Raw genomic sequence first — 25,487 nt, 5'->3', positions numbered from 1 at the left:
GGCCCCTGGCACTCCTCCTCCACAACCCCTCCCATGGCACACCACCCTCACCATTCCCAACATCCTTTGCACCCACCAGATTAACAAACTCACTCTCCACTCCAAGTTGACAAATACAGTACTGCACAAGTGTATCAGGCACCCTGGCTATATATACGTGCCTAAGACTATTGCACAGTACGTACAGTATATCAAAGCAATGACGACATTTTATAAACGCTTTGAAAGCTGTAGTAAAATGCTGCAGGTGCTGGAAATCTGAGACAAAATAGTAGATGCTAGAAGCACTGTACAAATCAAACAGCATCCTCGAGGAGATCATTACAGAAGACCTTTCTAATCAAGGATCCTTCATCGGAAGCATCAAATCTGTTTCCTGCTGACTGTTTTGACCAATTCACTTAGAAACCTGCCAATGCTTCAAATTCTGTCATGACATCGTATACTATAAATCTCTTATGACTCAGAATTTTTGTAAGTATACATAAGTCTATTAACTTTTTACACTTATTAAAAGCTCTGTGCTGTATTATTCCATAGAACAAGGTAAAGAGAAACTCGCGTTTGAACTGTTGTTCTACTGATGGTGGATTGCTCAGTGTAGATTAGATTAGCATAATTGACCACTTTTGGCACAGTCAATGGTTGGCCACTGTCTACGAACAGGTGTCTGCATATGTGCACATGATGAACAACTTTATTTAATAACTTTTGGCAATGAGTCAATTAAAAAAGTATTAGTGCAATCATTTGCTTCTTATTCTTTCTGACTGCACAAGACTATTTCAAGAAATTGCATTCAGCTTAATTTAGAGCTCAGGATGCAAGAAAAAGTGGTTCATAAGATGCTTTAAGGAGGAAAAAGCAATTAGTTGTTACTAACTTGTTGATTTGATTCTATATTTAACATTTTTTTAAATTGTAGGTGATTACAAAGTTCTATTTCTCGCACACCACATCTTCTGTTTCCGAATTTGTATTTGGGTCTCTTAAAAAAACCCAGAGTTATCCAACCACCTTAAACAAAAAGCTAACCATGAAGCCATCAGGGCGTTATATGGGATCCAAACTCTTCTGGATTGGTAATCCAGGCCTCTGCATTACCAGACAATTTTAAAAAATAAGTTTGCTTTCTCAAAGACCGTAGACAATTGCAAGATCTTGCTCAGTGGTCAATTATACTTGTACAGTCTGCACTGAGCTATCTGTCATCAGTAAGACAGTCCAAACATGACCCAGCTTTGCCTACTGTTTCAAAATGCCATATTGCAAATATGTTCCAGACAAGAGTGGGATAATGTTCATTATCATCAGTTATTTTTATTTGTTATGGCTCCATCGCATACCTAACTGATGGCTGATACCTGTGGCTCACAAATGTAGAAAAATGGCCAGGGCAAGAACAGAGGATGTAACACTATATTAATTGCAATACCCTCACTGTAGTGGAGACACAAGAAGAAGGGGGAAGGGAAGAAAATACAATTTATGTGGACCAAAATATACATGTTTGAAATGATTCATGTTTGTTCTTTATTTGTTACTGTTTGGATCAAACTGATGTTTCAACACTTTTGTATCAACTAGTCTCACTATAAAGCTATTCACAATCCATGTTTCACTGTTTTGGGTCTTATTCCAGGAAGTATTTAGAAATGACCTTTGTATTCTAAACAACTGGCAGATGATCTCTTGATACACAAACTGCTGTGTTTACTCAGATCACGTTTCACATACCAAAACTACTGACTGTCAGGAGTAAATTATGGCTGTTAACATAACCATCATTCTCACACAATGCCAATTTATTGGCAAGGCACTTGTCTTATTTTTTTCTTTAAGTTTGCCTCTGCCTTAGCAACATTGATGAAGACTCTGTGTAGTGCAAATTGTGAGTAATGCATATAGCAAAAACTTAGCTTTAATTCTAGAATATGATTTTACACTACACATTTCAAGTCAGTCTGCAGCATGCAAGTAAAACAAAATTGGTAGAGTATTGTCAGAAGATAAATACGTGTGCTACACTGCATTTTATTTGAAGGAGAAAGGAATTCACACCACATTGATACATGGAAAATCCATGGTTTACCCTGACAACAAAAGCTTCCACTACAATGTGGAATTGAGCCAAATACTTTAGATTAAATTGAGGTCTCCTATTCCAGCTGTTGTTACCATTAGAAGATAATGGCAGTTTCAGGAAACCAGCCTTTCACTTTGCACTAATGTCAGCAATCTCAGATTCATAAAAAGAAATGGCCTGCTCATTTACTAATCATTACTGATAGGCATTAAAATAAAAACGTTTACTTACTCGGTCAAAAGACTAAATCAAGGGAAAATGGGTAGTTTTAATAGACAGCAGGCGCCTTGCTCTGATCAATCTAAAGCACAATCAATACAAGCAATACCAGCGTACCAACTGCAGCATAACGCACTGTTGATAAATTTAGTCCAATAAGAACCTCAAGCAGTGAACTATTGGATGAGCATAAAGCAGCCCAGGCAACAACCCCATTCTGAGGTTTCAGCTAGTTGTCTAACAAAAACTGTCATTGTTGAAGAGACTGTATACATGCACTCTTCAAACTTAAAGAAACAACTCAAATGAGTTTCTTGGAGCAACCGCTAGAATTAGAGGAAACTTGGAGTCAGAGGAAAAGATGAGGATAGCTCTGGACAATACTGATGCCATACATGGAGTTGCAATAATTCTAAATCTTATTGTAACATTATCAGTGCTGCAATAATGACAATGACCATCAAGCAATTAAAATGAAAGCCCATAAGGGCACAGGATCTGATTTGACTAGTAGTACCATGAAGCATACTAACAAGCAATTTATAACATGTCAGAAGGTTTGATATTATGTAAGAGTGAAGGGGGTCTCTATTCTGATCATGCTCAGAGGTTCAGGTTTTTTTTCAGTTTGTCACATCATTAGAAACCACCAAGTTCAAACTTTCTCCTGTGGCATAAATGTGTGATTCAAACTGCCATTTGGGTACATTTAAAACAAAAAACACAAGTCTGCATTTATCAGCACCTTCCACATTCTAAATTCATCTCTAAACATTGGCATTGAATTAATTTTGGTCACACACACAAAACACTAGTGGAACCAGTCCTGATGAGGGGGTCTCAGACTGAAACGTTGACTGTTCACTCATTTCCATAGATGCTGCCTGCCCTGCTGAGTCCCTCCAGCATTTTGTGTGTGTTGTTTTGGATTTCCAGCATCTGCAGATTTTCGCATTTTCGGGAATTAACTTTGGTCACTGTTTTGTGGACATAAGTTCTTTCTTCTGCCAATCTGAAAGAGTGACATTAAACTCATCAACACACAAAATACTGTTCTGGAGGAACTCAGCAGGTCAGGCAACATCTATGGAAGTTAATAAAGAGTCATGGTTTTGAGCCGAGACCCTTCTTCAGGACTGGGGAGGAAGGGGGAAAGATGCCAGAATAAAAGGGTGGTGGGAGGGGAAGGAGAACTAGCTAGGTGACAGGTGAAGACATGTGAGTGGGAAAGATAAAGAGCTGGAGATGAAGGAAGGTCTGAGTGGACCATGGGAGAAAGGGAAAAAGGAGGGGCACCAGGGGAAGGTGATAGGCAGGTGAGGAGAAGGGGAAGAGGCCAGAGCAGGGAATAGACGAGGGAGGAAAAAAATATCGAAAAGAGTAATCAATATTCAAACCATCAGTTTGGAGGCTACCTAAACATGATGAGGTGCTGCTCCTCCACCGAGAGAGGCCATGCATTGACATATTGGAACAGGAATGGTACAGGAATTGGCCACCAGGAAAATCCGCTTGCAGCAGATGGCGTGGAGGTGCTCGACAAAGTGGTTCCCTAGTTTATATCAGGTCCCACTAATGTAAAGGAGACTGCATCAGGAGCACCATATACAACAGACGACCCCATCAGATTAGCAGGTAAAGTGCTGCCTCATCTGGAAGGACTGTTTGGGGCCCTGAATGGAGGCAAGGGCTGAGGCGAATGGGCAGGTGTAGAATTCCTGTTGCTTGCAGGGGTACGTGCCAGAAGGGAGTTTAGAGGGGAGGGACGAATGGACAAGAGAATCACAAAGGTAGCAATCCCTACAAAAAGTGGTGAGTGGGGGGGAGGAGATAAAGATGTGTTTGGTGGTAAGATCTCATTGAAGGTGGCAGAAGTGGTGATAATGATGTGTTCAATACTGATGCTCATAGGGTAGTTGGTGAGGACAAGAGGAAATCTATCTCTGTTAAGGCAGCGAGAAAATGGGGTGAGTGCAGATATCTGGGAAATGGAAATGTGGGTGAGGACAGCATCAATGATGAAGGAAGGGAAACCTATTCTCTGAAGGAAGATACCTCTGAAGTCCTGGAAAGGAAAGCCGCTTCCTGGGAACAGATGTGGCGGTGTCGAAAGAACTGAGAAAAGAGAATAGCATTTTTACCAGAGACAGGGTAGGAAAGCTATAGTTAAGATAGCCGTGAGAATTGGTATGCTTATAAAAGACGTCGATAGAAAGTTTGATTCCAGTAATGGAGACACAGAGATCAAGAAAGGGGAGGGTTTCAGAAATGGACCAAGTGAATTTGAGGGCAGGGTGCAAATTAAAGGCAAAGTTAACGAAGTTGTTGAGCTCAGCATGAGCGCATGAAGCAGCAGCGATACAGTCATCAAAGTAGCGCAGAAAGAGTTGGGGAGCATCACAAGGGAAGGCTTGGAACATAGACAGTTCTATGTAGCCAACAAAAAGGCAGGCATAGGTGGGGCCCATGCAGCAGGCACCCATGGCGACCCCTTGGGTCTGGAGAAAGTGGGAGGAGCAGAAGGAGAAATTGGGGGTAAGGAGCAGTTCTCTCAGATGAAGGAGGATGATGGTGGAGGGGACTGGTTGGATCTGGTGTTGAGAAAGAAGCAGAGAGCTTTAGGGCCTTCTTGATGGAGGACAAAAGTGTACAAGAATTGGAAATTTGGAAGTCCATGATGAAAATTAAGTGGTCAGAGCCAGGGAATTGAAAGTTGTTAAGGAGACCAAGAACATGTGAAGTGTCACAGATGTAGATGGGACTGAACCGGGGGGGGGGGGGGGGGTTGGGATTAAAATGGAGTTGATATATGTGGACACAACTTTAGTGGACCAGGAGGAGACAGAAACACTGGGCTTACCCAGACAATCAAGTTTGTGGATCTTGGATCGGAGGCAGAATCGAGCATTGCGGGGTAAGAGAACTCTTGAGTTTGGTAGCAGTGGATGAGAGTTCTCCAGAGTGGATGAGGTTAGTGAAGGTGTTGGACACAATTTTCTGACGGGGTCCTTTTCAAGGGATAAGTAAGAGGAGATGTCTGAGAGCTGCCGCCTGGCCTTAGCAAAGTGGAGGCCAGCCCACCACACTACAACAGCACCCCTTTTGTCTACAGGTTTGATGGTTGGGTTGGGATTTGTGTGAAGAGTGTGGAGGGCAGTACGTCCAGAGGGGATAAGGTTAAATGAGGTGAGAGGAGTGCTGGTCCAGCCAGTTGGTGCCTTGTCAGCAGTTAAAAGATCCAGAGCAGGGTATTCAATCAGAGGAGGAGGGTCAAAGACAGGAGTAGGGATCATCAGTGGAGGGTGGGTAATTATTGCCAAAGAAGTGGACTCGAAGATGGAGGTGACAGAAGAAGTGCTTGGCATTGTGATGAGCGCAGAACTCACTGAGGTTGGGCGAAGGGGGATAAAGCTGAAGCCCTTGATGAGGCTGAGGCCCTTGATGAGGACAGAACATTCTGCCTCAGAGAGGGGGAAGGTCGAATGGAATGGCGAAGACAAGCGAGCGATTAAACCCAAAAGTTTGTTCAGGTACAGATCACAATCTCTATTCACAAAGGAAGAGGGAAGACCTCCAAAATTCTAGCCACTGAAGCAGATTAAATTACCATTTGCAGCTTCTGGAGTCTCAAAGTCTCGCAAAATATTAGCCAATTTTACACTGGAGCAACAGTGACTACTTCAAAAGTTGTTCATTAGCTACGAGATGTATTGGAATATCCCAAGGAAGCGAATAATGCAAAGTGCAAATGTATTCTTCCAAGTTTTAAATCCATAGTTCATTTTATAAATTTGAAGTTCATGGATAGTGTTACGCCCGTGGCCCCCTCCTTTTTGAGAATGGCAGGATCACTATTGATTCGAGTCAGGAGACCCAGGAAATGAGAGAAAGACATGCAGAATCCACAAAGAGTTTGGAATGTGTCCTGGCCTCTGAAAGGCGGAACCATTGATAACGGCTATTGTCTCTTGGAGACGGACTTGTGTATTGAATCCTGTACGATGCATCGAAGCCCCCAGGCAATGAACCGAGGGGGAGGGTTGGTGGAGGGATTGCATCATCTCACCCTGATTGACATGAGACCCTGTGAGTCAGGATAAAAGAGGGTCTGAGGAACAGCCCCTTCAGACGCACCAGAAGAAATGCTAGAACTCCTGTAACAGCGTAACAGCGAAAGCCAGTGGAACCAGCCCATGTGCGTCCTTTTCCATTTGCCTTGGAATTGGTGGGTCTTGCCACGGAAGCACGGCTTTAGCTAACCTCGAAGGGGAAATCAGTCCCCCAACGACTCTCGAAGGATTGACTTCATAAAAGGAATGGGCAAGTTAAACCTCCGTCTTTCTCTCCAACCAAAAAGGCTGCAGCCTACAGCTTGACTGAACTAAAGTGACTTTTATATTTCCATCGGACAATACATTATCCCCTAGACAACGATAGAGCTATTTCTTATTATTATTATACCTACGCTTTTAGATTTAGTATTGACGACGTATATTATCTGTGTGTTTGCATTGATATTATTTTTGTGTATTTTTATCAATAAATACTGTTAAAAATAGTACCATCAGACTTCAACGGACCTCCCTATCTTTGCTGGTAAGTGACCCAGTTATGGGGTACGTAACAATAGGAATTAATGCAGTTAACTTATATGCTACGCCAGGTTTACCTACTGAGTACTTTCATGATCAATGACACATTGTTTATGATGGTGTGTCAAGCGACAAGGAGACGAGCTCAGAGAGCAAATTCAAGGAGAGACGTTTTAGATTCCTCCCATGAAGCTGTGAGCAGCCAGCGCGAAGCAAAAGCTGGTAGAAGCTCCTCAACCGACAATTACCACAATGGCATAATACACTGTACAAAACAACATAAAATGGAAAAGGCAGAAACAAAGTATTGGTCAGTATCACACTCTGAACCGTCAGCTTCAAGATTATTGCTGTTATACTAAGCCAACTAACCTCAGACAAGAGAAGCAAAGCAAAATGTAGGATATTGTGCATTGAAAGTGAAGAGAAACAGGAGAGGGGAGGTGCTGTAAGGGAAGATAGTACTTTTGTTCATAGTTACCAATGCTACCGAATTAATTTACATAGGTCTGTTGATGGTTAAAACTGCAGCATTTGTTTCGATCAAGACCATTTTGAGGGCCAAGGACAAGCACAAGAGCATTGGCCAAAAGCTTTAAGTCACTGAAAACAGATGCATAACATAATGGCTTCCTCCAGGGGTCTAGAACATAAATAGTCAAGAACATTTCATCAAGAAATAAATGGAATAAACAAAGCATACTGTTTTCCTAAATTTTCTTCCCACTTAAGGCCAACACGTTGGATTCATAAAATTATGAAAGGTCACTACTTGACTTTACAAGCATTTTATCTCCCAAAATCACAGCAGAATGTGCACACAGTATTTGATGCTCACTCAATGACTACATCATAGTGTAGCACATAAACATCAAGATGACAGACATGTCCAAAGCTAATTATGGAATGAGAACAGTAATTGCTAATTAAGGGCAATATCTGAATCCCAAATCTATCTTTCCTAGAATACATTTTGTTCCACACATTAAATCATCAATATAAGGTAATGACAGAAAACTAGAGTGAGTTACTCTTATAAACTTAAGCACTTGACACCCCAGCTGTCCACTGTATAACATACAGAATTAATTTGCACTTGTTACAGGGAGCTTGCGACTAATGCAATTCAGAGAAAAATAACTATTAATAACTATCCAGAATAACAGTTGTACAAAAAGTACAGCTTTGAAGTATGTCAACTTAATAGTGCTGAAGTCGAGTAAAGTGTTGAACAATACCAGATAATTGTGATAATCTGCTGCCTCGCATGCTCAACATGTTCTATTAGTAACAGTATTTGTTGAGTTTAGAAAGAGTCTTTGGACAAGTTATGTGAGCAGTCATCGTGAAATGTGTAGATGGCAGCAGTCAGGAAAGAAATAACCCAACAATGTTGGGAATCTTGGCCAAATGATCCTTGTATCCTTGAAGATTATTCTTCCCTGACAGGATTCCATTCTGTGATAGCATAACAGTCTTTTTACCATGACCTTCGGCTAAGGGAACAGCTAAATTTGAAACCAAGGAGGAAAATTTTCAAACTGAACTGTGAATTCAGCAATGAAATGAAGTTAAAACAGCTGCAAAGTTCAAAACGGTCCCCTTTTTCCAGAGATCAGTCCTTTGAAGAATCGTGAAATAACTCAGATTAATAGCTAGATAATTTTAAATGAACATCAGTAGTTCAATTGACAAGCAGAATGGCAACAAATATAATAAGGGCAGTCTCAATTACAGAGATAGCATAATGGAAATATAGCACATCCCTTTACTACGTTTAGGCAAAACCGAAACATTCTGAGTCCCAATCATATACTGGTGTCTGTGCCTTTAGTTGCCCAAGACAGGTGCTTGAGGCTTCTGTCCCTAAACTTTTGCCTTTCTATCACTTTTTCTTCATTCTAAGACACTATGTTTTGGTCAAGCTATCTGAATATCCCCACCTTTCTGGTTTTTACCGGAAATGGCTGTAAAACACGTTGGTACATTCTGCTATGTTCAAGGTGGTATACAAAACACCTGCTGATCTTATTAGAACAATGAGCTCCTCCAGCACATTCGCCAGCTTTCCTGCATTTTAGCTTTTGTCCCCACAATTAAATCACTATTCCACTACAGGGTCAGCAAGAGGGGAACATGTTTTAAGCTACTGCTCTACAGTTACCTAGATCTAATCAGCTCCTGGGCTCAGTTAACTGAAATTTACCCGAGATGATAGGTTCAATTCCAGCAGAAAACTGTCAAGCAAATCCTTGGACAACCACTGGATTTTAGAATAATCAAAACCAAATCATATCTTCTACACTTAATTCTATTGAAAGATTGAGAAACGGTAAAATTTGACTTACTGCTTCAAACTTGAGTGGTGTGTATATGAGTGAACACACCTATAGTTTTTTTGAAGAAAACGACTGCAACGTTATCAATGTGACTACAATAAAAAGAAATTTTCTTGTGCACCCACTGAAATTGAGAAGATTGAAGCATCTAGCTGATCATATAGAGTTGTACAGTACAGGTTACTAGCTGTCAATTTTGTATCTGATGATGGAAGGGAGTAGGGTAAACTGCACAAGTACAAAAAACACTCATCTTCAGCTGGCACCTACACTCCATTGAGAATAGATACTTCAACTAAATTTGCAAAAGAAAACATTATTCTAACATTAAGCATTCAAAGTTTTGTTCAGAAATTGTAAAACCCTGCAGAAATGATTGGTTTCTTCGTGGCTCTCTTGAATCTCTGATCGCCAAAATAAACAACTTGTTCCACAGTTATAATTTATAACCAATAAATGGGAAAAATGACTATTGAATAGTCTGATTACGAATAGAAAAATTAGATTAGGAGGGAAATGGTTATTGTGGAAACTATCAGTTTCTAATTTAAGAGTAGTGGAGAAAAACATGTTCTTATAATCCACGCCTCTGAATCGTGGTAAGAAAAATTACACTGCACCTCGTTATTTAGGCTTTGCAACAATTTCCAATAAAACAATCTGACTTGAAGATGAATTAATTACACCTGTTACAACAGTTAAATGTCTGTACAAATTATTTTTTACACAATTGTAATATGATGATTCCATTACCAGTTCCTATGCAACCCTCACAAAGTTGTTTGAAGTAGATGGTAATTTCAACCCAATTAGGCCACATACTGTTTCTCGATGCACTCTGCTTAGAGGTGAGTAGTATTTAATAACTTAAAGGCTCCCACCCTCCAAAACCTTTAACAAGTAACAACATTTTCCAACCATTTCATATCTGATGACCTGGGTTTCGATCTGATGCAGACAGCAATTTCTACATTATAGCCGTAACAGGAAAAAATGATGACAGAAATTTCCAAAATAAAGACTTGATTTTAAGCACCGTCAGAAGGTTCCAGGCTGACATAAAAATGATACAAAAGCTGCATCAAGGATATGAACAGGCATGCACTTAAACATAATTTTAAGCAAGATAATCTTCCCAGCTATTTGTCACCAAAGGTGTTAAGTTTCCTTATTTTTAAAAACATGTGAATATGAAGTTTGAATTTCAACCATTACAGATCGAATCTTGTGGCAATGCTTTAATTAACAGTTCAACAAACTGCAAGGTTTCCAGCCCAGCACAATGGGATCAAACAGATCGCAACAATAAATAAATAAATAAATAAATACTTTACTAACCCAGACTTGGTGTACACCAACCAACCCCGTGTTGCACTGAGATGGAACTCTGGACCTATCATAAGGAGAGCTCTCAAATAAAACTGGATCTGCCAGAAATGGTGCGTGCAAAATAATCCATCTGCTAGTTAAAATCCACTTCAATTCTCAGTCACCAAAACAAAAAACTCTTTTAACATGGAGTAAAGAAAGATCCAATAAAAAAAATCTTTTATGAAGCCACCTGCCAATCAAAACCCATTGAAATCTGTTGGCATAAGGCCGCACGTTCATAATACATTATAATAAAACTTAGAATTGTTAAATAGACACACTGAATCATCTTGAACAAAACCCATGAAATCTAGGCACAAGTATGCTGCCAAAAACAATTAACATCGGATTTTCTGGAGTTCTTCACACTAGGTGCAGGAGGAACTCAGCAGGTCAGGCAGCATCTATGGAGGGAGAATCCATTTCTCTCCATAGATGCAGCTTGACATTCTGAGTTTCTCCAGTGTTCTTGCACAGCCCCAGATTCCACCATCTGCAGTCTCTCATGTCTCATTGTGATGGTGTATTCAGCAAACATGGTTGAAAAGTATTCCTGATCTCGTCAACCCAGAATTATGTACTTTTTTTAAGTCCAAGAAACCTCAGCCTTCATACCGTATGAATTCTTAAAAGTTATTCAAATCTCATCGGATTTGTTCATATAACTAAAGATACACATCACAGCTCCTGAGCATCTGGAAAGAGGAGAGGCAGGTTAATACATCTGTCAAAGATTCTTTGAGTAATTGCAGCTCAATCTGAAATTTAAGCATTTAGCCAATTAATTTCAGAATTTGAGCACTCAAAAACTGATTATAAGAAAGATGAATAGGAGTGTTAAGGTTCCAAGGGGCTTAGACTAGCAGAAGTACCAAAGCAGAGAACACTAACTGCAAAAAGATTAAGCACAAGAACAAGTTGTCAGTCAACAATAACACTTCATGGACTTGGCATCCAAATCAGGGTTAAAATCAAGAAGAAGGGTGATTCTAAAAACTCATTAATAATTGTAGCAAATCATTCAGATGACAAAGAATATGAGGACAAAGAAAAACAGTGCATAGAATCAGGGCCTATCTCCCAACAGTCACAAATTGAACTAATAGGGGTATAAAGAAGGGGGGGGGGGGATTATACTGTTAAGAGCAGGCATAGGCTTAGGCTGACTGACCGCCTTCAGCTTTCTAATATTTCTATTGTTGTGGAATAAAAAGAAGCAGAAGAAGCACAAGATCACCCAGGTCCTTGCAAATGGCTGGTGTGGTTATATTAAGGATGCTGTACGTTCGACAGCCACCTGACCTATCACAGAGAGTGGAGAGTCACAAGTTCAATCATCCTACAATAGGCTCAAATACAAATAGTGTGCAAAATTCAGAAGACTTGCAAATATTTTGTTCAACTAGTTCAGAGACCATCAGTCCCAGACTCCACTGAAATAACCTACAGAAGTGCTCAAGACCTAATTTGCAAAGTCACCCCTCATGTGAATGCAATCAACATTCCTCACAGAGTTTCAATGCTGTCTTAGAGTCAGGTAGCATGGAAACAGGCCCTTTGGCCCACTGAGCTATGCAACATAAAGATTTCCCTTCAATCACAAATCCTTCTGCAAACCCTAAGATTTCAAAATGAAATAATCCCAGAGACCTGTGACCCTTTCTTGACTTGACTCAAACACTTAAATCAAGAAAGTTTACCCTGCAATGATGATAAACAAGAGCAGAATATTTTCTTTACTTTGAAAGAAAATTTAAATGCAACTTTGATAATTCACAATTTGCTACCCTGATGGAATATATAACCTCTTCCCACTTCCCTCCACTTGTATTTTAATATCATTCATGGAAAATGAACAACGCTGCCCAGCAATAGGGAAAATGCTTCTAAGGTCAAAGCATTTAGCGGAACTGCCCAACACATCACAAACAAACCATCAAGAGCTCAATAATACCAACAAATTGGACTTTCATTAAGTGAAATGGACTGACATTCAAGACCTAAAAGCATATGACCAAACCATTCAATGTGATTTTGATCCAGTCTTCACCCATTTCAAAAGCAGAGTATTACAAAATTAGAAAAAGAAAAAAAGATCAAAGACATTTATCAACAAAAAGAAAGCACCACACTTTTGGAGCACTTTAATGGAATTGGAATTACTCAATATTGAGCAAGCCTATAACGAAGCTAGACATTTTAAACCAGGTTTTCCATAGTCAGTGAAGTGCTTCTAATCTATAAATAAAACAACTAAAAGTGCTTGAGAAATGAAGTGTAGTGTGCCTTCCAGTGAAGTGCTGATGTCTTTGTTGCAGCAAAATTCAAGGCAATTTTAAGACAGTAATCAGACAGCTCGACTGGTTATGAAAGCAGACAAGGATGATGCCCAAAACAGCTCAGAGTTAAACAATGGCATAACTTTGCACCATGTAAAAGATTCTATAGTGTGTGGTGCCACCTGGTGGATCCTTAGAACATGGAGACTTACAGCCCAAGTTATAACTTCAGAATAATCAAATTGGATTCACTAAAGACTAATAATATTACCACATCAAAATCAAACATTTCTCTCATCCATTAATTGAAGCTCTAAAAGCAATCAAGTTAGTCAAGTGCAATCTTAACTCTTATCTAATCAAATGAAGAGACCTCCTAAGCTCCACCAAATGATTCAATGCCAAAATTTCCAAGATTACAGGCGCACACAAGATCATTTTTCTATGGCAAAGACATCAAAATAACATTTCCACAAACCATAGGATATAATGAAGTTGCACAAGAACTGGTGTTTGGGAAAATGGTTTGGGTTATTTTCAAAATTGGATCAATGACTCGGAGGAGAACAACAATGATACACGAAAGTAACAATACAGAGCAGAGCAGATGGGAATGCAAGCTGAAAGGGCATAATCTGCCTGAATCTCTGCAGATAAAGTGAGTGAGAAGATGAAAGAGGGCAGAGTGTGAAACTATCCAAGATTTAAATTTAAATACATGCACAAAGGACGACATACTGAATTAAACAAGTCACCATGTAATACAACAGAATAATAAATCAGAAAAGGTTTAATATCACTAGCATACGTCATGAAATTTACCTACTCTGCAGTAGCAGTACAATGCAATACATGATAAATATAAACAAAAAGAATTACAGCAATTATGTGTAGATAAAATAGTTAAATTGAAATCAGTAGTGAAAAACCAGAAATAAAAAGTAAATATTGAGGGAGTGTTCATGGGTTCAATGACTATTTAGAAACTGGATGGCAGAGGGGAAGAAGCTGTTCCTGAATCACTGAGTGTGTGCCTTCAGGCTTCTGTACCCCCTTTCTGACAGTAACAATGGGAAGAAGGCATGTCCTAAGTTGTAGGGGTCTTAATGCCAGACGGCGCCTTTCTGAGACACCGTTCCTTGAAGATGTCTTGGATACTACAGAAGCATGATGGGGCTGACTAATTTTACAACTCTCTGTACTTTCTTTTGAAACTTGTGTTTCTGATTTATACTTTACCTAGTCCATGTCCCCAGTCAGAGGAAGTCAAGGAGACCAAGACCATAACACGAAGCAACTACATCAGGAAAATGCATATCGCATAATCACATCCAATTCTCTTAAATTTTTTTATATAACCAACATTAGCCAAGATCTGGGTGATTCTCAGATCGGCAGTAAATATTAGCTGTGTTTCTAAACAGTCATCTCATAATTACTTCAATAAGGCTTGCTAGCAAATGGATATGGATTATGACCCTCAGCCATACAGTGGTCAAACTGCTTCACCTTGTGTTTGTCAACTGCGAGTTCCTACCACAGACTCTCAATCAACCTCTTGCACCACAGAGAAAAAAAAAACACCTGAGAGAGGGAGTGTGAGAATGCCTTATAGTTTAAAAACAAATCCCTTTTTAAACTGGGTGAAGCAGAGTGGATGGAATGTTATTCTATGATTTTGTTTCTGATTCTGTGAAGGATGGAGATGCTTGGAACAAATCACCAAGATGGTGAAATCCAACCTTATCATTAGAATCAAAACACAAAAAATCTCAGTTAGCACAGCTATTTTATTAATAAACGCACTATCAAAGAACATAGACGAGACCGACATTCAATCGTCACCAACTTGCTGATGTTGTAAGTGACTAACAAATTTTAACACAGTACTGAAATACAAGTACTTCAAAGGCTGTCAGTCTTTGAATAAGTACGCATCAAATGGTCACAGCACTGAAAACCAGGTCACAACAATCTGGATCGCTGCCTGTGCTCATGCTAGTGACAGTAAGAACAGGATGATATGGCAGATGATTGTGTGGTTGAGGAACTGGTGCAGAAGACAGGGTTTCAGATTTCTGGATCTGAATCAAAATCATTGGGATCTCTTCTGGGGAAGGTATGACCTGAGCCCGAGGGGGACCAATATCCTTGCGAGCAGGTTTACGAGAGATGTTGGGGAGGATTTCAACGGATTTGCCAGTGTCACGGGAAACAGTGTGATAGGGAAGAGGATGGGGCTGTTGGTAGACAAGTAGATGCAGTGTGTAGTGAGACTGTGAGGAAGGACAGGCAAAATTGCAGTCAGTGGGATGAGTTGAAGTGTAAAATGGGGCAAAATCAAAAAGGGTGATGAATATAGGACTGAAGAACATTGGCTTCTCTAACTTCCGTTAATGCCCCTCCTCCCCTTCTTACCCCATCCCTGATATATTTAGCTTTTTTCCCTTCTTTTTTATCTCTCTTTCTACCCATCACTCTGCCTGTTCTCCATCTCCCTCTGGTGCTCCCCTCCCCCTTTCTTTCTCCCTAGGCCTCGCGTCCCATGATCCTTTCCCTTCTCTAGCTCTGTATCCCTTTTGCCAATCACTTTCTGGGTCTCAGCTTAACCCCACCCCTTCCAGTCTTCTCCTATCATTTCGCATTTTTCCCTCCCCCTCCTACTTTCAAATCTCTATCTTTCCTTTCAATTAGTCCTGACGAAGGATCTCAGCCCGAAACATCAACAGCGCTTCTCCCTATAGATGCTGCCTGACCTGCTGCGTTCCACCAGCATTTTGTGTGTGTTGCTTGAATTTCCAGCATCTGCAGATTTCCTCGTATAGGACTGAAGGTGTTATATTTAAATGAACACAGTATATAGAAAAAAGTAGTGGATAATTCTTGTAGCACAGTTAGAGATTAGCACTCAGGACATTGAGGCAATCAATCAGTCATGAATGAAAGAAGATCAAAGCTGTGAGTCTAACATCCAAGAAAACATATTGCATTGAAAGGACAAGCAGGTAAGACAGAGGGGGTGAGGTGGCTCTGTTGAGAGAAAATGAAATCAATTCCTTAGAAAGAGATGACATAGGATCAGAAAATGTAGAATCCTTTTGGGAAGAGTTAAAACGTAGAAACATAGAAAACCTACAGCACACTACAGGCCTTTCGGTACACAATGCCGTGCCAAACATGTACTTACTTTAGAAATTACTTCGGGTTACCATAGCCCTCTATTTTTCTGAGCTCCATGTACCTATCCAGGAGTCTCTTAGAAGACCCTATTGTATTTGCCAACAATGGGTTACCATTGTCAGCAACCCATTCCACATACTCATCACTCTCTGCATTAAAAAACTTAGCCCTGACATCTTCTCTGTACCTACTTCCAAGCACCTTAAAACTGTGTCTTCTAGTGTTAGCCATTTCAGCCCTGGGGAAAAGACTCTGACTATCAACACGATCAATGCCTCTCATCATATTATACACCTCTATCAGGTCATCTCTCATCCTCCATCGCTCCAAGGAGAAAAGGCCAAGTTCACTCAAACAAGTCTCATAAGGCAACATCCTTGTAAATCGCCTCTGCACCCTTTCCGCATCCATCCTGTAGTGAGTTGACCAGACTGAGCACAGTACTTCAAGTAGGTTCTGACCAGGGTCCTGTATAGCTGTAAAATTAACCTCTCAGCTGTTCAACTCAATCCCACAGTTGATGAAGGCCAATGCACTGTATGCCTTCTTAACCACACAGTCAACCTATGATGTCCTATGGACTCGGACCCCAAGATCTCTCTGGTCCTCCAAACTGCCAAGAGTTTTACCATTTATACTATATTCTGCCATCATATTTGACCTACCAAAATGAACCACTTCACACTTATCTGGGCTGAACACCATCTGCCACTTCTCAGCCCAGTTTTGCATCCTACTGATGTCCCACTGTAACATCTGACAGCCCTTCACAATATCCACAATACCCCCAACCTTTGTGTCATCAGCAAATTTACTAACCCATCCCTCCACTTCCTCATCCAGGTCATTTATAAAAATCACAAATAGAAAGGGTCCCAGAACAGATCCCTGAGGCACACCACTGGTCACCAACCTCCATGCGGAATATGACCCGTCTACAACCACTCTTTGCCTTCTGTGGGTAAGCCGATTCTGGATCCACAAAGCAAGCTCCTCTTGGATCCCATACCTCCTTACTTTCTCAATAAGCCTTGCAGGGGATACCTTATCAAATGCCTCGCTGAAATCCATATACACTACCTATACTGCTCTACCTTCAGCAATGTGTCTAGGCACATCCTCAAAAAAATTCAATCAGGCTCATCAAGCACGACCTACCTTTGACAAAACCATGCTGACTATTCCTAATCATATTATGCCTCTCCAAATGTTCATAAATCCTGTTAAGAAACTACAAGGGTAAAAAGACCCCAATGGGAGTTGCATACAGGCCTCCAAACAGGATGTGGAATGCAAATTACAACAGGAGACAGAAAGGCACTTAAAAAGGGCAATGGCACGATAGTCATGTGGATTTCAATATGCAGGTTGCTTGGGAAAAATCAGGTTGGTGCTGGATCCCAAGAGAGCAAATTTGTGAAATGTCTACAAGTTAGCTTGTGGTTGAGTCCACAAAGGGAAAGACAATTTGAATTGGATGTTGTGGAATGAACCAGATTTGATTAGGGAGCTTAAGGAAAAGGAACCCTTTAGGAAACAATTCAGCCTGCAGTCTGAGAAGGACAAGATAAAAGTCAGATGTATCAGTATTACAGTGGAGTAAAGGGAATTACAGAGACATGAGACAGGAACTGGCAAAAGTTAGTTAGTAGGCAACACTAGCAGGGATGATGGCAGCTCAGCAATGGACAGAGTTTCTGGGGCAATTTGAAAGGCGCAGGATCGATACATCCCAAAGATGAAGTATTCTAAACAGAGAATGATGCAACCATGCACAGGGGCTCGGCAAAACGGTCTCCCAATCTACGTTGGGTCTCACCGATATAGAGGAGGCGACACCAGGAGCACTGGACACAGTATATGACCCCAATAGACTCACAAGTGAAGTGTCACCTCACTGGAAGGACTGTTTGAGGCCCTGTGAGGAAGGAGGTGCAGGGGCAGGTGTAGCACTTGTTCCACTTACAAGGATAAGTGCCAGGATGGAGATCAGTGAGGAGAGACGAATAGACAAGGGAGTCACATAGGGAGCGATCCCTGTGGAAAGCAGCGGGGGGGAAGGATGTGTTGGTGGTGGGATCCCATTGGAGATGACGGAAGTTCCGGAGAATTACGTGCTGGACACAGAGGCTGGTGGAGTGGTAGGTGAGGACAAGAAGAACCCTGTCTTTAGTAGGGTGGCAGGAGGATGGGTAAGAGTAGATTTGCATGAAATGGAAGAGATGCAGTTGAGGGCAGCGTTGATGATGGCAGAAGGGAAGCCCCTTCCTTTGAAAAAGGAGGACATCTCCTTCATTCCAGAGTGAAAAGTGTCATTCTGAGAGCAGATGCAATGGAGAAGGAGAAATTGAGAGAAAAGAATGACATTTTAATAAGTAACAGGGTGGGAAGAGATAAACTCCAGGTAGCTGTGAGAGTTTGTGGGTTAATAATAGACATCAGTAGATAAGCTGTCTTCAGAGACAGAGAGTGAGATTGAGAAAAGGGAGGGAGGTTTCGGAAATGGACCAGGTAAATTTGAGAACAGTGTGGAAGTTGGAGGCAAAGTTGATGAAGCCGACGTGCTCAGAATGGCTGCCGGAAGCAGCAGCAAAGCAGTTGTCGATGCAGCATAGGAAAAGTTGGGGACAGACAACAGTGTAGGCTTGGAACACGGACTGCTCCACGTAGATGACAAAAAGGCAAACAAAGCTGGAACCCATGCGAGTGCCCATGGCTGCACCTTTCGTTTGAAGGAAGTGGGAGGAGCCAAAGGAGAAATTACCTAGAGTGAGGGCAAGTTCCGCTAGACAGGAGAGTGGTGGTGGAGGGGATCTGGTTGGGTCTGTTGTCCAGGAAGAAACAGAGAGCTTTGAGGTCTTCCTTGTGGGGGATGGAGGTATATAGGGACTGGACAACCATAGTGAAAATAAGATGACTGAGATCAGGGAACATGAAACAATTGAAACTGTAACTGTAGCTGACAAGGGAAGTCAATGACAGCATAAAAGGAAAAGATAGGGCATATATCATAACAAAAATAGTGGGAAGTTAGAAGTTTGGAAAGCTTATAAAAATCAACCCATAAGGAGAGAAAAGATAAAATATGAAGGAAAGCTAGATAATAAAACAAAAGTGGATACCAAAGATTTTTCAGATATATAAGGAGTAAAGAGAGGTGAGAGTGAATATTGGACTGCTGGAAAATGACATTGGGGAAGTAGTAATGGGAGACAAAGAAATGGTAGTCGAACTTATTAAGTATGTGGAAAACACCAGCAGTATGCCAGAAATTCAAGTGTCAGGGTGCAGAGGTGAGTGTTGTTGCTATTACTAAAAGAAAGGTGCTTTGGAAACCGAAAGGACAGAAGATAGTTAAGTTACCTGGACCAGATGGACTATACCCCAGGGTTCTGAAAGAGGTAGGTGAAAAGACTGGATTAGTAATGATCTTTCAAGAATCATTAAATTCTGGAGTGGCTCCAGACGACTGGAAAAATGCAAGAATTGAAGAAGGGAAGCTGGCAAAAGAAAGGAAATTATAGGCCAGTTAGCCTGATTTCAGATGTAGGGAAGATGTTGGGAGCCCATTATTAAGGATGGGGTTTCAGGATACTTGGAGGCACATGATTAAATAGGCCAAAGTCAGCACAATTTCCTTCAGAGGAAATCTTGCCTGACAAATCTGTTGGGATTCTACGAGGAACTAACAGGCAGGACAGACAACGGAGAGTCAGTGGATATTGTTTACTTGGATTTTCAGAAGGCCTTTGATGAGGTGCCCCACATGAGGCTGCTTAACAAGATAAAAGTCCATGGTATTATAGGAAAGGGACTAGCGTGGATAGAAGAATGGCTGACAAACAAGAGACAAAGATTGGGAATAAAGGGGACCTTTTCTGGTTGGTTGGGGGCTGATGATTAATGGTGTTGCACAGGAGTTGGTGTTGGGACCACTTCTTATCACGTTCTATGTCAATGATCTGGATGATGGAATTGATGACTTTGTTGCCAAGTTTGCACACGATACAAAGATAGGCAGAGGGGCAGTTAGTGCTGAGGAAGCAGGGAATCTGTAGAAGGATTGGGACGGACAGGGAGAATAGGCTAAGTAACAGATGGAATACAGTGTACAGAAGTGCACAGTCACGCACTGTAGTAGAAGGAATAAAGGCATAAACTATTTTCTAAATGGGGACAAAATTCAAAAATCAGAGATAAAAAGGGACTTGGGAGTCCTTGTGCAGGATTCCCTAAAGCTTGAATCGGGGTAGTAAGGAAGACAAATGCAATGTTAGCATTCATTTCAAAAGGATTAGAATATAAGAGCAAGGACATCATACTGAGGCTTTATAAGACATTTGTCACACTGCACTTGGATTATTGAATGCAATTTTGGACTCTGTATCCAAGTAAAGATGTGCTGGCATTGGACAGGGGCCAGGTTCCCAAGAATGATTCCAGAGATGAAAGGGTTAACAAATGAGGAGCATTTGAGGCTCTAGGCCTGTACTCACTGGAGTTTAGAAGAATGAGGGAAGATCTCATTGAAATCTATCAACTACTGAAAAGCCTAGATATGAAATGCATATTTCTTATAGTGGCTGAGTTTCGAACCGGGGGCACAGCATCAGAATAGAGGGACATGCATTTAGAACAGAGATAAGGAGGAATTTCTTTAGCCAGAGGGTAGTGAATTGGCCAAGACATCGAGTTAACTTAAAGTGCAAGTTGATAGGCTCTTGATTAGTCAGGGTGGCAAGGTTTACAGGGAGAAGGCAGAAAAATCGGATCAAGAGGGATAATAAATAAGCCATGATGGAATGGTGGAGCAGATTCAATGGGCCGAATGGCCCAATTCAGCTCCTATGTCTTATTATCAACATGTAAATGAGGCAAATCTTAACCATAGGCAAGTACAAATTTATATGAACTTCCAACCCAATTAAAAATTAAAATTGTTTAAAAAGATCTCTGAAACACCCACCTCTCTTCCTTTGTGTGTGACCAAAGCAGCAAGTGGTTTGGCGTAGAACCTACTGAAGGAAAATCCCAGGCAGCCATACATACTGTTAGCTGTAAGCTTCAGGGCTTTTTGTCTGATATCATACTGGAACAGAAAGCAAAAATCACAAGTCATCAGCACTTCCCAAAAATATTGAACACCGAAGCATCATTCAGAAACTGATGTAGGGGTTAATCTCCAGGTTTAACAGGTGCCAATTCCCAACCACACTAAATAGAATTACAAAGTAAGGAACCAGGAGTAGCAATATCAATGCTAATGCCATTAAGAAAAAGTGATAATCAAATGTACCAGCTTATTAGTACAGCATAATTTGCTTCTGGCTTCAAACTAAAGGCATTCTATATTTCTTACAAGCAGACATCTCCGAGAGTGACAAGTGATATTATAAATATTAAAATGTTTCAGTGTTTTTTTCCCTAAAGACAAATCACCTCAAAATGCTACTGTGAAGTGATAAATCAGTAATATACCCAGAACTGTCATACTACTAAGGCAGTAATCGTGCTAACATTTTTCTGTATCATTACAATCCTGACCATGATACAGTTCAGCTTTAACTGCCTGCCCAAGTTGCCAGTCAAGTGATAAATGAGAACAAGGGCTGCTGCCACATTAAAACTTGGCATTAATTTAAGTGCTATACCTATTAAAAATTACCGTTACAGCTAAGAGACAAAAAATATGAAGGTGATATAAATGTTAAAAGATTGCAAATATCTGGCAAGTTGGAGGCTTCAGTTAGTTGAGATTTCTGTCTGCTACCCTACCCCCACACAAAACGAGAGAAGTGGCCACTAAATGCATGGAGATTTTAAGGAAGTAAAAAGCCTTTAAGTGCTGAAACCATTGTGGGTAAAACCTTGCTACCTATTGTTAGTTGCAATTTATATTTAAAAAGGTGCAATTTTGTGCATTTTAAAGCAGCGCTGAAAAAAACAGCTTTTATATGATGTTGCTCAGCTGAAAAAAATGTTACAAGTCACCAACTTTAAAGTTCTCCCCATCCCCCCACCCTACACCAAGTAAATTCAGACAAACCCACAGGCATGAGATGACATAATCAAATTGCTGCAAATAATAATGTATTTCTGAATTAAATTTGTCTCTTCAATCAGCTTTTGTACCCAAGAATCATGTACTGTTTCATTTGTGTATCAACACAGTTAAATAGAACGGACATTCTAGTCTTCCAACCAGTGTTTCCCTGTAGTTTACACATTACTGCCGCCCAGAAATGGCTTTCAAAGTATCAACCAACACTAGAGGCCACCTGATCCATCATAAGCATGCTCGTTCTTTGAAAAGCTAGCAAAACCATCCCATACTCCTGCATTCTTGCGTATTAGTTCGATAGCTTCATTTAATATCAAAGAATGCTTACAATATACAACTCCAAATTCTTGCTCTTTGCAGACAACCATGGAAACAAAAGGGTACCCCAAAGAATGAGTGACAGTAAAAACATTAGAACCCCAAAGCCCCCTGCACTCCCCCATCCCGCACAGGCGGCAGCAAACTCTCTCTCTCTCTCTCTCTAGTAAAAAGGTGGAGATGTGTCACACAGTGAGAGGGACTGACAAAAAACACTCACAGATTGCGATGATAAAGTTTGCCACTTCGCTTAATTCTACTATAAGCATTGTAGTTTATCATCTGCAGTGCCTGAAATGGTACACTTGTGTTGTACGTTCCCAAAACATTGAACTGCGCAATATTGAAATCACGGTCGGGCATTAGAAAATACCCAATTTTCCTAATTGGCATTAATTTCCAATGTCAATGTTCCATTGTTTTCTCAGTGAAAAGAGAAAACCCATCACTTTAAGAAAGTGTTATTCAAACTTCAATGAGTAAACTGTGATGAGATTTCATTTAAAAAGATCAGCGGTCCTGGACATTGCAAAGAAATGTAGAAGAAACTGGTACAGCACTGACATTTGACTGACAGCCACTGACAGTTTACATGGGTAAGAAATGGCTGCTGTCACCAGATCATCTCAAGGCAGGTGACTGGACTGTGACGCAGAGGCCACTGTGGGGTTCAGCATGGCAGGAGGAAGTTGCTGACATTCAAAAGCATCGCTTCTGGACAATCTGCTCAAGACGGACGTCCAAGTGAATGCTTTCAATGAAGGCAAAGTGACTTCAAAGGAAATCGCAAGTTCTGGTTAATATAGATTTTTAATGTTTCAACATTTAAAAAAAACTATCAAAAATACTTAATGTGTTCACAAGAACTTTAATAGCTTTTGAATGTTTTTGATGGTCGAAACATTCCAACATTGCCAGTTCCAGAGTAGTAAGGGAAAAAAGTTGACTTGCTGTCACCTTTTTGCTGGCAAGAATTGTTTTCCATGGAAAGCCCTGCCACTGCCCAAGACGGATCAGTGGGTGCCTTTACCCTTCAAATTCTCTCTGACAGAATCATATTAGATGCATACAAATGTGCTTTGGAAGGCTGGTGGCAGCCATAGGCAGCTGTAGCCAATATACTGAGCTTAGCAATACATCACTGTTTTAACAATGGTAATGATTCCGATACACTCAGACCCTGCATAGCGCTGTTTGGTTACAAAGCAGTTATTCGATTCTTTATTGAAATTTTTTTAATGGCAAAAATTCATTCTAAATAACACTTAAAACTTCTGAAGAGCAACTGCCATTACAGTAAAATTTCAATCAGCCAATGAGAGCACTGAACATGTGTTCTGAGCCACTCACAGCCAATCACGTATTAGTTTACACTCTGCCTTCCCCACTTGTGTAAACATTCTTGCTGCCTTGCCAATTTATTCCATTTTTTTCACTCTTCATGTCTGGAAAACAGGCTGCAACTTCCAGTAAGGATAGTACATCTAAAATGTCTCGGAAAAACATTAGCATGGATGCAAAACTGCAATTTTTACGGTTTTGGAAGCTGGCGAGCGTCAGGTTGATGTTTGCGCCTCTGAAACTGGTTATATCATCAATCAAAACAATTATTTTAAAACTTTCCTCAGCACTAGCATCACCACGGTCACACAAATCATGGACCGGTTCATTGATGCTGACTGAGAGTGAAATAATAAGGCAAGGAGAGGTGTTCTCAACATGATTTCCTGCTGCTGTTCTACCTCATGAGAGGAAACTTGGGAAAATATTGACGCCTACTTGAAGAAGCCAGAGTTGGAGGAGGACCTGCAGCCTGGTCCCTCCTGTAAGGTGTAACCACCACCCACTTCCCCCCACTGCTGCTGCCATGTGTTGCTGCTCCACTGATGTACAGGTTAGGCCTGCTTGCATGTTTGTTACTCCACAAATTACTGTGTGTATATAAAATATCATACATCTCAGGTTTGATTTTTCTTAAATCAGGCATACACGTCTATTTACGTAATGTTATAATGACCCTAAATAGCACTAGTTTACATAGTGTTCTAGCTCCTCAGCGTTCAGTGGGGTCTGAGTGTATATAGAATGTTACTAAATAAAGTAAACTCTGTAAGTCAATTAAGTTATACTTTATTAGGATTTGAAGCGATTTGGCATGTCAACAAATATGCTCAAAAACTTCTATAGTTGCATTCTGACAGAATGCATCACTGTCTGGCATGGAGGGGCTACTGCACAGGACCGAAAAAAGCTGCAGAAGGTTGTAAATCTAGTCAGCTCCATCTTGGGTATGAGCCTACAAAGTACCCAGGACATCTTTAAGAAGCGGTCTCAGAAAGGCAGCGTCCATTATTAAGGACCTCCAGCACTCAGGTTATGCCCTTTTCTCACTGTTACCATTAGGTAGGAGGTACAGAAGCCTGAAAGCACACACTCAGTGATTCAGGAACAGCTTCTTCCCCTCTGCCATCCAATTCCTAAATGGACTTTGAAGCTTTGGACACTTGCTCACTTTTTTTTAAATATACAGTATTTCTGTTTTTGCATATTTTTAAATAATCTATTCAATATAAGTAATTGATTTACTTGTTTATTTATTATTTTATTTTAATTATTATTATATTTTCTCTCTCTGCTAGATTATGTATTGCATTGAACTGCTAAGTTGACAAATTTCATGTCACATGCTGGTGATAATAAACCTGATTCTGAAGTACCATTAACATGATGCCCTCAGTGACAAAGACACTTCATTATTTCTGCAGTCAGATCCAAAAGCATTGTCCATCAATCTTCACGGCCACTCAGCATATTTGCATGCACAATAAGAAACTCCAACTAGCATGCCTTTGTTTGGTTCAGAAATAAAGCTGCAAAGAGATGGACAATTACCTGCAAGTAGAGATCAGGGTTTAAGTCTGGTTGTTTCATCAAGTTTTTAACTTGTCGCCGCCTCTCAACCAATTTCCGGATTTCCTTGGGCAGAATACCCATCTCCTGATCTTGATCTGGTATTTCAGGGATTTCTTCTAGTTCATCACC

General features: G+C 40.6%; 1 protein-coding gene across 2 annotated transcripts in view; it reads right to left on the bottom strand.

Moving 5' to 3' along the window:
• Window positions 1–25,487, bottom strand: part of pola1 (polymerase (DNA directed), alpha 1) — a 295,953-nt gene that overhangs the window by 188,244 nt on the left and 82,222 nt on the right. For both annotated transcript variants that reach the window (XM_073045628.1, XM_073045629.1), the window contains exons 25-26: window positions 25,338–25,487; window positions 21,033–21,155 (exon numbers count right to left, since the gene is read on the bottom strand). In XM_073045628.1, coding sequence (XP_072901729.1) covers window positions 21,033–21,155; window positions 25,338–25,487 — 273 coding nt within the window. The remainder of the gene's footprint in view (window positions 1–21,032; window positions 21,156–25,337) is intronic.

This window comes from Hemitrygon akajei, chromosome 5 (genome assembly GCF_048418815.1).
Source record: "Hemitrygon akajei chromosome 5, sHemAka1.3, whole genome shotgun sequence".
Classification (NCBI taxonomy): Eukaryota; Metazoa; Chordata; class Chondrichthyes; order Myliobatiformes; family Dasyatidae; genus Hemitrygon; species Hemitrygon akajei.
Note: the sequence above shows the minus strand (reverse complement) of the source record. Positions and strands in the feature narration are given on the sequence as shown.